The sequence below is a fragment of the Sinocyclocheilus anshuiensis genome, unplaced genomic scaffold, assembly GCF_001515605.1.
Source record: "Sinocyclocheilus anshuiensis isolate Anshui unplaced genomic scaffold, SAMN03320099.WGS_v1.1 scaffold890, whole genome shotgun sequence".
Lineage (NCBI taxonomy): Eukaryota > Metazoa > Chordata > Actinopteri > Cypriniformes > Cyprinidae > Sinocyclocheilus > Sinocyclocheilus anshuiensis.
The window spans coordinates 1,111,716-1,127,956 of NW_015537986.1; the positions used below are offsets into that span (position 1 = coordinate 1,111,716).

A 16,241-nucleotide genomic window follows, 5' to 3' on the forward strand; every position below is an offset into this window, starting at 1 on the left:
TTCCATACCCCGGAAACTATGCGTCACTAACCTCCTGTTCTCGAGCACAGTGTCGTACGCAGGTGCTATACAAGGATTCTTCCTCTGTTGTTCTTGGATGGATGACCAGTTATAACCATCAACACCCCTCTTTATGGCTGCTTGTTTGGCTACTCTGACCATGGACTTGTCATCCTCTTCTTCTTTACCTGGCCACAGGCATGCCCGTACCTCATCTGAGGTCAACCGAATGAAGTCTTTTTCTGTGTCATCCTCCTCGGGTTCCATACCCCAGGGAATCCTAGAAAGGACGTCAGCATTGGTGTTCTGTCTGCCGGGCTTGTAACAAACCTCAAAGTTGAACTCTGCTAACTGTGCAGCCCAACGCTGCTCTACTGCCCCAAGGTTGGCTGTTTCCAGGTAGTGGAGAGGGTTGTGGTCGGTAACAACCTGAAATTTAGCAACTATCAGGTATTCCTTAAATTTCTCTGTTAGTGCCCACTTAAGGGCTAGTAACTCCAACTTGAAGGCGTTGTAATACCTGTCATTTCTAAAATCCACGCTGTGGTAAGTTTGCACATCAAGCATTTTGCGTTCTTTCTAAAAATCCTGTATGGTAGGGGTTACGCGCTGCGGCTTCGTGCCCTTTCTTTGAGTCGGCCAGGCCTCGGTACCACCTTGGGCACCACTCTACCTATGTATCCTCAGGGATACCTACTTTAACAGGGTGTTGCTACTAGGGGTCTGTTGAGACAGTTCCTTCAGCAAGCTCATGCAGAGCAAGCGGTAGCCCCCTGGGTGACAGGCCAAGACCTAGTTACGATTTTAGGCGCTTGGTCGTATCCCCTTAAAGGAATCTCTTCCTGATTCCAAGACTTTGAGCTCTACCCTTGGCCCAGGAGTCCTGGCCCTAACAGGTAAGTTTATGGGGTATGTAGCTTAGGCCTTTGGCCATAGGGGTCTAACCGTCCCAGGGGTAACTCCCTTAAAGCTTTGGTAGAGTTGGTACTTAGTGCTTGCCTGTGGTTTGGCATGCACTCCCCTCAGCATGGTGGCGTGGGTATAACGTTCCCCATAGCGACCCCTAGAGGACGCAGTTCGAAGTTTCCTTAAAAGGGAACGTCTCAGGTTACGTATGTAACCATGGTTCCCTGAGAAGGGAACGAGACACTGTGTCCTCTGGTTTCCTTGCCATGCTTCGGACGCAAGCTTTAGACGAAGAAGCGGATGACGTGTTCTCCTGGCACCTCTTTATACTGTGGTCGCACCGGTAGTGACGTCATAGGCTGTTGCTGGCCAACGTGTTCTTGTTGTTGTTTTTAACTAGTTATTGGTGTTCAGAGTTTTGATGCAACTTTTGTCACAAGTTATGCTTGCAAATGATTTGTATAAATCTAGAGCGTCTAAAATTTGATTTAAAATTATCTTCAGTGTTACGATGGAATCTGTATTATCTTCATAAATCCCTTTCCTTTGGTTAGGGTTATGCTAACCTGTGTATTATTTTATATTTTGTGCTTTAAAAGGCAACCAGAGCAGTGTTTACTATAATCTTTACTTTGAAATGGATAAAACATGTTTTTTTTGCTCACCTCTATAGTGGGGTTGTCTTTGGTTGTCACAGCTATAAATACTGTTAATGTACATTATTCTCCTGTCTTAAGCTAAATACCTCTTTATATATCTGCAGAAACTGCAACGCTGCTCTACTGCCCCAAGGTTGGCTGTTTCCAGGTAGTGGAGAGGGTTGTGGTCGGTAACAACCTGAAATTTAGCAACTATCAGGTATTCCTTAAATTTCTCTGTTAGTGCCCACTTAAGGGCTAGTAACTCCAACTTGAAGGCGTTGTAATACCTGTCATTTCTAAAATCCACGCTGTGGTAAGTTTGCACATCAAGCATTTTGCGTTCTTTCTAAAAATCCTGTATGGTAGGGGTTACGCGCTGCGGCTTCGTGCCCTTTCTTTGAGTCGGCCAGGCCTCGGTACCACCTTGGGCACCACTCTACCTATGTATCCTCAGGGATACCTACTTTAACAGGGTGTTGCTACTAGGGGTCTGTTGAGACAGTTCCTTCAGCAAGCTCATGCAGAGCAAGCGGTAGCCCCCTGGGTGACAGGCCAAGACCTAGTTACGATTTTAGGCGCTTGGTCGTATCCCCTTAAAGGAATCTCTTCCTGATTCCAAGACTTTGAGCTCTACCCTTGGCCCAGGAGTCCTGGCCCTAACAGGTAAGTTTATGGGGTATGTAGCTTAGGCCTTTGGCCATAGGGGTCTAACCGTCCCAGGGGTAACTCCCTTAAAGCTTTGGTAGAGTTGGTACTTAGTGCTTGCCTGTGGTTTGGCATGCACTCCCCTCAGCATGGTGGCGTGGGTATAACGTTCCCCATAGCGACCCCTAGAGGACGCAGTTCGAAGTTTCCTTAAAAGGGAACGTCTCAGGTTACGTATGTAACCATGGTTCCCTGAGAAGGGAACGAGACACTGTGTCCTCTGGTTTCCTTGCCATGCTTCGGACGCAAGCTTTAGACGAAGAAGCGGATGACGTGTTCTCCTGGCACCTCTTTATACTGTGGTCGCACCGGTAGTGACGTCATAGGCTGTTGCTGGCCAACGTGTTCTTGTTGTTGTTTTTAACTAGTTATTGGTGTTCAGAGTTTTGATGCAACTTTTGTCACAAGTTATGCTTGCAAATGATTTGTATAAATCTAGAGCGTCTAAAATTTGATTTAAAATTATCTTCAGTGTTACGATGGAATCTGTATTATCTTCATAAATCCCTTTCCTTTGGTTAGGGTTATGCTAACCTGTGTATTATTTTATATTTTGTGCTTTAAAAGGCAACCAGAGCAGTGTTTACTATAATCTTTACTTTGAAATGGATAAAACATGTTTTTTTTGCTCACCTCTATAGTGGGGTTGTCTTTGGTTGTCACAGCTATAAATACTGTTAATGTACATTATTCTCCTGTCTTAAGCTAAATACCTCTTTATATATCTGCAGAAACTGTTTCAATCAAGATTGTCAAAATTACGACAACATCATGAAGATTGCTGTAAATGAGCAGAATGAGCCAAACAGCCATCACAGAAAGATTGCTTGGTGAGTAATATTTGAAATGGTCATCACACTACTGTATGATTTATACCTAAGTCTATTAACAGTTGATTATTGTATTATTAATTCACATTATGTTCATATTTTTTTTACATTTTCCTTATATTTTTATTTAAATTATATTTTCAAGCTCTCAGAGCATCCATATCCGACACACCCTCTTCATCTGCACCCTGTGCTGTGTCCTCATCATCCTCATCCTCTCCTGCACAGCCTTCATCGCCCTCACCTCCTGCGCTAACTTTGTAACAGCTCTAGTAAGCTGTTACCTTACTTTCGTGTTTAAAGTCAGTGGTAATTTTCCTCCCAGTCATGAGGGGGCGTGAGGGAGTCCTTATCACTGAAGTTTCTCTAGATCAGAGAATAAGAGGAGTGGGAAGTTTGAGGAAGGACACTTGTGAGCTGTGAGTGTTTGCTCTCCCCATGCTTACTCAAACCCTTATTGAGGAACATTGGTGTTCTACATCTCAATGTAAGTTGCTTTATTGTTTCTTTAATATTGTCAGAGGTTTTATGGTTGGTAATGTACTTTGTATCCTGAACCTCATGTTGTATTGTTTGTTTTGTTTGTCTAGAGGGTTTGTGTATCCACTTAATTTTGAGGGCATTTCAACTCAACTAGTCAATGTTTCTGATTTACTATTTACTTCAACCTTGGAATTTCTCCCCAAAATGGAATCAGATTATAGTTCTGAACCTTTCACGACCCGGCGTGAGCCAGTTCAAGAGCTAATACATTCCTTCAGCAGTTTTTATATAGAACCAGAAGGAGGGTTGACTGTTCCAGAAGAGGATAATGAGTCAAGTTGTCTACCACCTCCACTACCACTGGATGAAGGCGAGGAAAGTTTGATCAGTCTGACCATTGCAACCAAGGTGGGTCAACTTGCACTCAGAATGGACAAGATGGAGAAAGAGGGTGTGGAACGTGTCCAGGGAGTGGAAAGACATATTCATATTAATTTACAGCACGCCTGGAGCTGCTTCTACACCTACTATTACATCAATGTCAGATGCACAATTGCCTCCCATGCTACACCAGTTGCCTTACAAAATGGCTGTAAAAATGGAATTCCCTAAGTTTTGTAGTGCAGTAGATGAAGACCCAATAGCTTATCTGGAGAAGTGTGCAGAGTACTTAGCTGTACGTCCAATGAGTGATGCTGAGATACTAGCAATATTACCATCTGTGCTGACACATACAGCCAAAGATTGGTGGGTGGCCGAAAAAGAACGTTAGAACATGGAGTCAGTTCAAGGCTGTCTTTTTGCGGTCCTTCCTACCCAATGATCACGAGGTTGAAGCGGAAAGGAGGATACGAGAGAGAAAACAAGGGATTGATGAGGATATTCGAACATTTGCTTTCCAGTACCGAGCTTTATGTTTTAGGCTTAAACCAACAATGACTGAAAAGGAGATTCTGCAGGCTACCTTGAGAAACTGTAATCCCCGTCTTGCAAGAATTTTAAGAGGAACAGCAACTACTTTTGATGATCTGGTGCGTACAGGAAAGTTGGTGGAGCGGGATATTTCTGAGGAAAGGGCTTTCTGGAAGCAACGGCAAGCAGAAAGATCTTTTAGGAAAGGGGGCCTAGATAAGTCCAGTAAAGGTAAGCCCGGACACCACAGCATGGCATTGTTGACAAGAGGTAATGTCAAACTTCTCACCTTGACTGTAACTTTGCGTAACCAACCTTGTGAAGCCATTGTGGATACAGGCAGCTCTTACTCATTAATCCAGGAGATGCTATGGAGAAGATGGAAGGATGAGACCGAGTCTTCGCGGTCCAGTCGGGGACAGACATTTGCCCTGGCCAATGGCTATATCCAGAGGGCACTAGGTGAAGTAACCTGGGAGTGTACCCTGCAAGGATGCACAAACCCATTGCGACTGTTCATCATGAAAGATGAGGACTTGGCTTTTCCGCTCATTTTAGGCCTTGAGTTCCTTGGGTCATGTAGAGTCAAGTTGGATTTTGACACCTCCACGTATTCATTGCCTGGACAGAAGGAAGCATTACACTCTTTCTCTTGCTTTGATCAGGCACCCTCAGTTAACATATACTGTGCACTGCCAATAGTGCAAGTATCCACAGATATCGTAGGTGTTATCAAGGATTTGGTAGATCTCGCCGATGCTTCCCGAACCGAGAAGAGGCGTATAGAAGGATTGCTGCTGAACTGGCCGACTGTCGGTACAGATTTGTTGGGCCAAACATCTATCATTAAGCACCAGATCATAACTAGCGACTCTAACCCAGTACGTAAAAGAGCCTATCCTGTTCCAGTCAATAAGCAAAATTTCATTAATGAAGAAGTCAAAGCCATGTTGAGTAAAGGTATAATACGGCCATCTACATCCCCATGGGCTGCTCCAGTAGTGTTAGTACCCAAGAAGGATGGAGGAATGCGTTTCTGTGTGGATTATCATACACTGAATGCTAAAACTCCACTGGATGGCTTTCCAATGCCTCAGATACAAGATATCTTGGAGTCTGTTTACGGAGCTACGGTATTCAGCACCCTAGACCTCAAGAGTGGATACTGGCAAGTGGCGATGGACGAGAGTAGTATCCAGAAAACTGCTTTTGTCACCAAGCACAACCAGTATGAGTTTGTTCGTCTACCGTTTGGGTTAAAAAATGCTGGAGCAACGTTCCAAAGGCTGATGAATAAAGTTCTGCAAGATCTGATAGGCAAGTGCTGTTTTGTGTACATTGACGACATTGTCGTATACTCCAGAGACATTCAACAACACTTCCAAGATCTGAAGAAGGTGTTTGCTGCATTGGAATCAGCCAGCTTGACACTTAATCTTAAAGAGTGTAAATTGATAAGAAAATCACTGACTTTTCTAGGACACGTCATTTCAGAAGCAGGGATCAAGACAGAGGATTCCAAAGTGAATGCTGTTAGGAATTTTCCTACCCCCAAAAATGTTAAAGAAGTTGAGCGATTCTTAGGTCTTGCTGGGTGGTATCATCGCTTTATTCCGTATTTTTCAGAATGTGCTGCTCCACTCCATGCACTTAAGAAGAAGGATGTACCATGGAACTGGTCTGAAGAGTGCCAACATTCTCTAGAGGATTTGAAAGATGCCCTGCAAAAGGCTCCGGTTCTCGTGCCCCCAGACTCAAGTAAACCGTTCAAGGTGCAGACTGATGCGAGTGACCTTGGACTAGGAGCTGTACTAACTCAGGAGTCAGAGAGGGGAGAACACGTCATTGCCTACGCCTCCCGGCTGCTTCAAGGAGCAGAAAAATCATATGCAGTGTCAGAAAAAGAATGCCTTGCTGTGGTCTGGGCGGTTGAGAAATGGCGACAGTACCTGGAAGGCAGACCTTTTGTGTTAATTACAGATCATGCCGCTCTCACTTGGGTTTTTAATCATCCTCGCCCAACATCAAGACTTACTAGGTGGGCTATTAGACTCCAGGGGTTTGACTTTACTGTGAGTTATCGGAGAGGGAGATGTAATGTAGTGCCTGATTCACTGTCCCGTGCAATGCCTGGAGAAGAGACACTCAGTTGTGTTGCAGTATGCCAAGCAAAAGATGTGAATGGAGATTTACCAATTAACTGGGAAGAACTTGGTCGAAGCCAGAAAAGTGACCAATCATTGCAGCTTTTGTGGGATGAAGCGAAGCTCAACCCTATCGACCCCCAACGGATCCACTATGTTGATCAAAACAACTTTCTGTTTAGATCTATTCCAGATGGTCAAAAGGGCCATACTTTGCAGGTAGTCATCCCAAAAGATCTACGGCAGCAATTTCTCCAGTTTGCCCAGGATAATCCTTTGAGTGGGCATCTTGGGCGCATGAAAACATTACGTCGATTGTTCAACGTGGTGTATTGGCCAGAAATTCAACACGATGTATGGGATTACTGCAAACGGTGCCAAGTTTGTCAGCAATATAAGCCGCGCATATCCAAACTTTCTGGAACCCTTCAATCTACTCCTGTGAAATAACCTGGATACATGGTTGGCGTTGATCTTATGGGTCCGTTTCCGAGGAGCATGAAGCTGAACGAGTATTTGTTGGTCACCGTGGATTACTGTAGCAAGTGGGTTGAGGTCTTCCCTTTGCGGTCAGCTAAAACGCCTTTGATAACTAACATTCTTATCAAGGAGATCTTTACTCGATGGGGGGTACCTACTTATTTGGTGTCAGACCAGGGACCGCAGTTTACATCTCAACTTTTGAATGCTACCTGCAGACAATGGGGTGCAATTCAAAAACTCACCACTGCATACCACCCGCAGACTAACTTGACAGTAAGGGTGAATAGAACGCTTAAGGTCCCTTCATTTAAGTTATGTGACATTTGATGTTGGTGACTGTTACAACTTCATCATCCTCATCCATGTAAAATCTAAAAATAATTTGCTGAATTATTGGGATGAGCAGCAGGGTGTAAACTTTGAATAGGATGTGTAATTTTTTTGTAATCTTTTTTTTTCATTTAGTACTACAAAAGCTACATAATTACTTGCATGTTTCCCAGAAGCCAAAGTACGTACAATTTACCCTGATTATCCAATTCAGAAAGTTTACTAAGATTCAAGGGTATGTAAACTTTTGAATGGGGTAATTTTTATAAATTCAGTTATTATTTTGTCTTGTGGAGAATATATTGGAACTATTATATTTGAAACTATTTGTCACATAAGCATACAAAATATTTGATATACTTGCTTTATTAAATTGTCTGGTAAGATTTCTTGGTGGCTGGTAGATTATTTTAGATGCCTCATGTAATAATAAGTAACTAGTTTTTAAACCTTACAAACACTTGGAATGTAGCTATTGTGTTACTGTGAAAGTGGCCTTAAATTTCACTTGGAGTTGCATTAAAATGCCTTAATTTCTTAAATATAACTCTCCTAAACCTGTCTGCAGAATTCTAAATATCTACACATTAGGCAACACTCGGTTGATTTTGTTTTGAACTGACTTCAGTTGTAATTGGAATTAATTCATTCATTTATTATTTATCCACTTAACGTGCGCCCCTATTTTTGAGCATTTTCTGAAAAACGACATACCCAAATAAAAATGTCTGTAGCTCTTGAACCCTATGGTCTATATTTATAAATCTGGTATTGTTTGAAACTAGACACTTGAACCTGTTACTCTGGAGTCATAATAACTCAAAATTAGTATAGCAACAGAGTAAAACAAGGTAAAATGTACATGAAAGTGACTCACGATATCTTTGAATGAAATTCACTAAGGGAAAAATGGATGAGGCTTTGATGCCAAAGGCCTGAAAACACCATAAAGATAAAGCTGAATGTCTGACCATATTTTTATTCAAATTTGAAGATGACACTCCCAAAAATGTAGTTTCTGTAAGCTTTTATTTTTAAAAAAAGTCTAGGCGTCCTTTCAAAAAAGCCATTTGGAGACTCCAAATGGACACCTGGTAACCAAATGAGGCAAAACTACATAATGCATATATGTATATCAATTCAGAACTGCTCTGCCCACCATAACACACAAGGAAAAAACTATTTCTGAACAGCATTTGTAGTGTTGACTCATTTGGTCATTTGGTTACCAGGTCTCCAAATGGCATTTTTGAAAGGACGCCTAAACTTTTCCTGAAATAAAAGCAGAAATAAAAAAATTTTTAGGTAAAAACTTGCATAAAGTACATCTTTATGGTATTTTATTTAAAGAAAAGCTTACGAAAAGTCATTTAGATCTTTTATTTCAAAAAAAGTCTAGGAATCCTTTCAAAAAGGCTATTTAGAGACTCCATATGGCACTGCATACTACATATACTACATAGGCTATATGTATATCAATTCAGAACTCATCTACCCATGAAAGCACACACAAACACAAAACTATTTCAGAACAACATTTGAACATTGTAAGAGAGATTCAGATGTAAGCTTCGGAGAAAATCCGCTCGCGGATAAATACTCCGTGTAGCGCCGCGACGCCGTTCTGTGTGTAAGCAGCGTGCGTAAAGAAGAGAGCGCATGAACACACACTAACTTTGTGCACGGGTATTCTTCAAACCTGCTTACGTCAACTATGCAAACTGTCAATCACTGTAAACGTCCTTGTGGTTGGCTAACACTTCCATCCATCAAAACTTTGCTGGCTAGGCATTGGCTGGCTTCAAACAGTGCGGAGATTGGCACCTCGCTAAGTCTGTCAGCGACTCCCTCTCTGTTCTGGGTTATAGCATCGCCTGTGATTGAAGGAGAGAGACGGGAGTTGGCTTGTCAACCGCCATAAAATCGTACAAGCAGAAGAAGAGAGAGACGGGGAGGGCTCATCTTGCTCGGAAGAGACTATTCTATATGAAACAAATGCCGTTTCAAAGCTGGAATCGATATTTCTTTGAAAATGGACGCTATCGACAACTATAACTTGAATTGCTCATGTAAACAAAGGAGGATCTTTTGTTTTTTCCCCTATTTTTTCGTTGTTTTGGATTAGAAAGTGGGATGCATTTTGAAGAGTGGACCCTTACCTTGAAATGTGTGCTGGTGTTTCTTGGAATAGTCCGAGCTGACCAGAACTATAGGCGATGAAACGTAAGTACTGCCGTTCACTTTGTACATGTTTAAATGGCGGTCGTGACGAATGTCTGAAGCCCTTATACCATCACGCCAATTTATTGGCGAATAGCGCTTAGCACCGCCCCAAGCATACGTCACGTATGCTCATATATTTTCATCAGATGATCATTTCATCAGATTTTACACTATGACGAAGAAAGTGCTAGCAAGGTATAGACGGCCCTCATCGCAGCATCTCGTTTATTCAGGGAACTAGGGTTACATATGTAACCGAGATGTTCCCTCTCATAGGTAACTTCAATGCTGCGATGACGTCATCGCTTTGGGAACGCTATACCATAACGCCTGACGTACCTTAGATAGCTGGAGACCAAGGAAAGCGTCTGCTCAAGCGGATAAGACCCGGGAGCCAGGAGCCATCCTCACGTCTAGACTATAGAACTTGATGAAGGTGCTAGGAGAGGACTAACCTGCCACAGCACAGACATCTCCCATCAAATGCCCTTTAAAAAGAGCCTGAGAAGAAGCCATTGCTTTCGTAGAATGAGCACACACCTCTAGAGACGAAAAGTCACACCACGCGCCTCATAGGCTAGAGGTATAGTCACTATGTGACCCCACATAGCAGGGGAGAAAGCCTCCAACCACTTGCTGAAAGCAAAGCGGAGTCAAAGCAGCCTTAGGATTAACTAGGCCTAGGAAGCGGTAAGACTTAACCAGCCTAGGGGCAAAGTCCATACAAGAGGAGCTGACAGAGCCTGCAGATCCTCAGTCCTCTAAGAGAGGATAGGATTACCAAAAAACTGCTTAAGGTTTCAAAGTTATCTGACAGACTTAAACGGCTCAAATGGATGGCCTGTCAGGCCTTCCAATCGAAAATAAGTCCCAAAAAGGAATCTGTGCTGGACGGAAAGGCCTAAGCCGTCTCGTCCCTGCATGAAACGGGAAACCAGCAGATTGTGTCCACTTAAGGGCATACAGCGTCTTGTGGAGGGAGCTCTAGATTTAAGAATAGTGTCGGTAATCTCTGCCAAGAGACCGGAACACATTTCAACTCTGCTCAGGGGATGCCCAAATCATGCCCCGAACCTGAGTCAGCAGGTCGTGTCTGAGGGGAACCTCCCAAGGGGGCCGGCTAACAGACTGACCAATTCTGAGTTTTAACCACGTATGAGAGGGCCAAAACGGCACCACCAACAACAGACGTTCACTCTGACCAACCTTACACTGAACAGAATCGTTTGGGAGCAAAAGACTGGTCCTGGCCATTCTTGGGCTAGAGCATCCACACCCAGAGGCGACAGAGGAGACAAGGAAACCAGAGCGGGCAATGCGCATGCTCTATTTTATTTTATTTTTTAGCAAACAAATCCACTTCCACTCGGCCAAACCTCTGCCATATGAGACTCACCACCTGAGGGTGCAATCTCCATTCTCCAGCCTCCAAACTCGGTCTCAAGAGTAAGTCCACTCCTGAGTTCAAGTGACCCAGGACATGAACTGCTCTGATCGACAGGAACCTGGTCTGTGTCCAAAGAAGAACATATCTCACCAACCTGCACAGGGGTCGAGAGCGTAATCCTCTCTGACAATCCATGTATGAGACCACAGCCGTGTTGTCAGTCCTTGACCTAATGTGACAACCACTCAATTGGGTAAGAACCGTTGGAGTGCCAGAAAACGCTGCTCCAAACAGTTTGTGTGATTGAGCTAATATCAGCCAATCGTCAAGGTAATGAAAGAATACAGTATTGGTAAGCTTTATTCCAAAAGCAAACCTGAGGAACCTCCTGTGTCTCTTGACGATCTGGATGCAGAAGTACGCATCCTAGATCGATGGTCACAACCAATCTCGGGTTCAGATAGAGACAGGATGAACTTCTGCATCAGCATCTTGAAATTGCTTACTCCAGGCACAAGGTTAGGTGACGCAAATCCAATCAACCCATATAAGCTGGATGGTGTAACCATACGACAGCCTGATCCTCCCTCATGAGGCCCAGAGACACCTGAGTTGTGGGAAAAACCTCTGAAACAGGAATGGATACTAAACTCAGGCGCGCAGCAGGTAACGTTAGAGAGAGAGGGGGGGAAAACCGCCAGCTCACTCTTATAGCTTGCTATAAGAATACTCTGAAACACATGAGCTCTTCCACTTGTTTCAGCTCGACGCAGCAATGGAGCTGAGATGAGTAGTCGAGCAACTAATGCTTGGTAGCTCGAAGCGCCAAATCATAGTGCACAACAAACATCTGCTGCATGCTCTTCTGATGAACGCACGCGGTCTGGGGGAGAGAGCCAGAGAGAAGGGGATTAATTCCGTTCTCTCACTTTCTGTACACTCGGGCTCATCGCCGTCACCCCAAGCGTCAAGCTCGTGCGGCGCCTCAGCAACCGCAGAACTGGAACAATGGGGGTTGAACGAACATCTCTCCTACCCCAGAAAGAGAGCAGCCCAGAGTGCAACTTTTACTCACAAACACAGATATCACGGATACAACAATAGATAAAGGCCGCAAAGCGGTCTTCCTACCTGTTTCATTGTGAGTCTGTGTAACATGCATCCATACATACCAGAAAACTAATTGTGTCCGCCTTAGAGGAGTAAACTGCTCTATAAAAATAGATGGCTTAGAACACAATAATCTCTTTCCGACGGGCAACAGACGATTCGCTTCCTGAAGGAATTAAAATCTGATGAAATGCATATATGAGCATACGTGACGTATGCTTGGGGAGCGGTGCTAAGCGCTATTGGCCAATAAACTGGCGTGATGGTATAAGGGCTTCAGACATTCGTCACACTGGAGGTGTTCCCAAAGCGATGACGTCATCGCAGCATCTCGTTCCCTATTCAGGGAATCAAGGTTACATACGTAACCGAGGCGTTTTCCGTCAAGATAAAGCTCTACTGTAGGACCAACTCATCTTTAATGACGGTGAAACTGCTGATGGCAAAAGAAGTTGGAAGCTAAATTAAATATGAAAGATAACAAAAATTTTCACAGGTTCTGCTGCTATACACCACAACAATGTTCTAAAATTGCTAAAGTGACAAGAGTTTTTTTTAAAGCTAATTGGAGAATGGCCAAGTCAGACACTTGATAAGAACCTAATTTAGCATTTATTTCATATGCTGTAAGATATACATATTCCACCCCAAATGTTTTCATAATTTACTCACCCTCACACTGTGCCTGATGAATGACTTTCTTTAGATAAACAGTTTTTTAGAAAGAAAAAACCCCATGCAACACAGACATGATAAGCCATGTGACCCCAGTTAATGAATCAAGGTCTTCTGAAGGAAAACAATAGGCCTGTTAAAAAAAAAAAAAAAAGTAGTATTTTAATCTTGTTTAACTAAATATACTATATTTTGGGCTGAATGTCATACATTAGTTCAACATTGCCTTCATTTATTCATCAGAATATTATGAAGCATGACAAGTGTCTTCTGAAGCTCACGTGAGAAGTAATGTGGAAGCACTTAGGACTGTCACCTCTTCCTTTAGTTTCACAACACGCATCACACTTCACAATATGTTGACATTTACATTAAGCATGAAACTTCTGTCATTAATTACTCACCTTCATGTCGTTCCACACCTGTAAGACCTTTGTTCATCTTTAAAACACAAATGAAGATATTTTAATGAAATCAAAGAGCTTTCTATTTTTCCATAGGCAGCCTACACTAGCAATTAAGTTCTAGAACATTAATGAAGACATTTAAGTAATCCATGTGACTATGTAACCACTGGAGTCACATGGATTAATTTAATTTAATATTGTCTTTTACTACCGTGAGAACAAACCTCTTGTGGAAGCTCAAACGTGCTGCGTAACACGAAAATATACCTCATTGGTTACACAGCACGTTTGAGCTTCAGCAAAAGGTTTGTTCTTGCGCATAATTCATGTTCGGTTGAGCTTCTGCTTATGAATATTTTGAAGCATCAATGTTGCATTTGTGTAGACCTTCTATGGAAGGACCGAAAGCTCTAGGATTTCATCAAAGAGACTTTATTGGCATTCCAAACATGAACGAAAGTCTTACGGGTTTGGAATGACACAAGGGCGAGTAATTTATGACACATTTGACATTTTCATTTTTGGATGAACTAACCTACAAACTTGCCCACAAAATAAGAGGGAGATTCAGATTGCTTCAGAGACCATCACCAGAAAAGATAGCTGGTGATATGCGTCACAGATTTTGAGTAGTCATTACAGTCAAAGGATAACTTATATACTGTTGCTGTGTCACAAATTTGTTCATGCCCTGAATTGTAACTAAGTATAAGACCTAATTATGTCCAGTGGGGACATAATTATGGATTATAATGACTTATACTGTCTTTTTACGCGTTGCGTTGCATCGTGCCGCGTAAACATAAAACCATGTCTGCATTTGTGATCGTAGAAATGACAAACAACAAGCCCTACTCTACACTGCCCAAAAAACTCACTTTAAATATATAAAATATAAAAACTCTTTAAATATAAAAAACGTACTTACAGTCTTTGAGTCAGAACAGCCAGCATTGTAGTCTACTCTGAAAAATTGAAATCGCATCATATGACCCCTTTAACCTCCTGAATTCTTCTTTGACCTAAAAAGACAACAGTACATTACTCAAAAATCTGACAAATTTAGAGCACAATTACTACAAGGAAATATAAATAAAGATACCTGAGAGGTGTCAAACAAAACAGGCCATCTTTCCAGGATACTCGCTATTGAAGGACTCTTCTCAACTATCTCCGGACGACGGTAGGAGAAAGTCCTGTCCATTTTTTCATTGATATTTCTCTAGTTATCCCTTATCTTGGCCTCTTCAAGAAGCTCCACCCGTTCTTGTTCTAGACTCTGTATAGTTACTCCTGAAGGATGTGGAGGGAGGTAGTTTATTTCTGCTTTCTTTGTTTTTTTTTACAGCAGCAGGTCTTTTATTTTTAGCCGAGTTCACAGCTACTTCTGGGCAACCTAGACTTCTCAATTTTGACCGATAGTTTCCCATCTTGTACTTCAATCTTGTTTGCCATCCGTAGAATCCAGAGAATGACCCAGGCTCCTTTAAGCAAGGATGCTTTTGGATTAATGCCTCTGCAACTGAGGAAATTTGCTGGCTGGTTGGATATGCACAAAATTGGAAAAAATGTTCTGCCAATTTTTCCAGAATATCAGACTTCACACTTGGATTGTTCAGAGCAGTTCCATCGTCTTTGTATGCATCATTTGCAGACTTCAGAACTAGCTCAGTGTCATAGGCAAACTCTGGAATTTCAAACGGTGATGGCCATGGCTTTGATCTTTGTCCTTGACTGTCTGGAAATGAGAGCAATACTGTGTTATCTGATGAGACAAATGATGATGGAGCCGAATAAGCAATTGAAAGATCATCTGAGGAAACCTGGTCATCCATGGTAGAAGAGCCAGCACACTCAAAACTGACAATTGTTGTTACATTTATTATCACTGGCTCAGTTTGCACTACTTTAATAGTGTCTTTAGCTTTAAGCTCAGATGTTGAAGTCAGAGAAAAGAACTCCTCAAAATCAGTGTCTTTGTAATGTAGAGTAAAGCTCTCTTGTATCTGAAATGTCTCTCTAACTATTGACTCCAGTTTCACACACGTATCTGGAATTCCAGAGGACAGGTGAAGTTTGCGAATGGAGTTCTGATCAACAATCACCCGTAATACTGCTGGTTCACACATGTCCTATTTGAAAAAGAAACTGTTAGACAGACATTTTATCAATTAAAGGGACAGTTCACCCATAAAAGAACATTTTCATAATTTACTAAATCTCATGTTTTTCTAAACTTAATTATTAATTTCTTAATAATAACTTAATTTCATGCTGTATCAGTACACAGACACTAATTAAATTTTTTATTCATACAAGTAAATGACAATTTTCATTTAGGGTGATCTAGTCTCTTTACTGTAAAATATTCAATTAATAATTACCCATTATGATTACATTATGAAGCGCTTCAAAGTCACCATACACTTTCCCTTGACAGTGTATGCAGCTAGAGGTACAACATCACTCAAGTCTTCTTGGAGAAGTACTTTAACATGGCCAGGTGCATCTAGTTCAAAAGACCTCAAGTGCTCATTGTACCAGGCTGTACGTGTTTTCACTATAAATCCTACAGAGTTATTTACAACCATCAGCTGGTGTATCTGAACAAAGTCAGGAAGTCCTGCAGTGGAACCATGAGCCAGAATCATTCCTTTACAGTATTTTGTTCCGTAACAAGATACTGTGTTTGCCAACACTATTGATTTTTCATGTGGGAATTTTTTGTAAACTGCTTCCTGTACATCATTATGTAGCAAATCCAAACTGACATTGGACACATGTGAAACAGAAAGTGATGGTTTAAAGTTCTCTGAATAACGAAAGTGAAAAGCCATCAACAACTGGTGTTTCACTGCAAGCGAAAGCAAGATGTTTCTGAAAGAATGGGTGTGTTGCACAACATGTTTGAAAAAACTGTGCTTCGCCTCAAAGCGCATGGTCCACATTGCCACCAGAGGACCAAAAGCCTGTATCAGTTCCTGATAGTTGTAGCGTCTGGACCA

General features: G+C 42.2%; 1 protein-coding gene across 1 annotated transcript; it reads right to left on the minus strand.

The window, feature by feature from the left end:
- Positions 1-11,403: 11,403 nt before the first annotated feature.
- Positions 11,404-15,071, minus strand: LOC107674907 (sterile alpha motif domain-containing protein 3-like). Its single transcript, XM_016469050.1, is given in 4 exon segments — positions 11,404-11,651; positions 14,210-14,258; positions 14,339-14,579; positions 14,581-15,071. Coding segments are annotated over 4 exon segments (1,029 nt in total).
- Between the last annotated feature and the right edge of the window lie 1,170 nt (positions 15,072-16,241).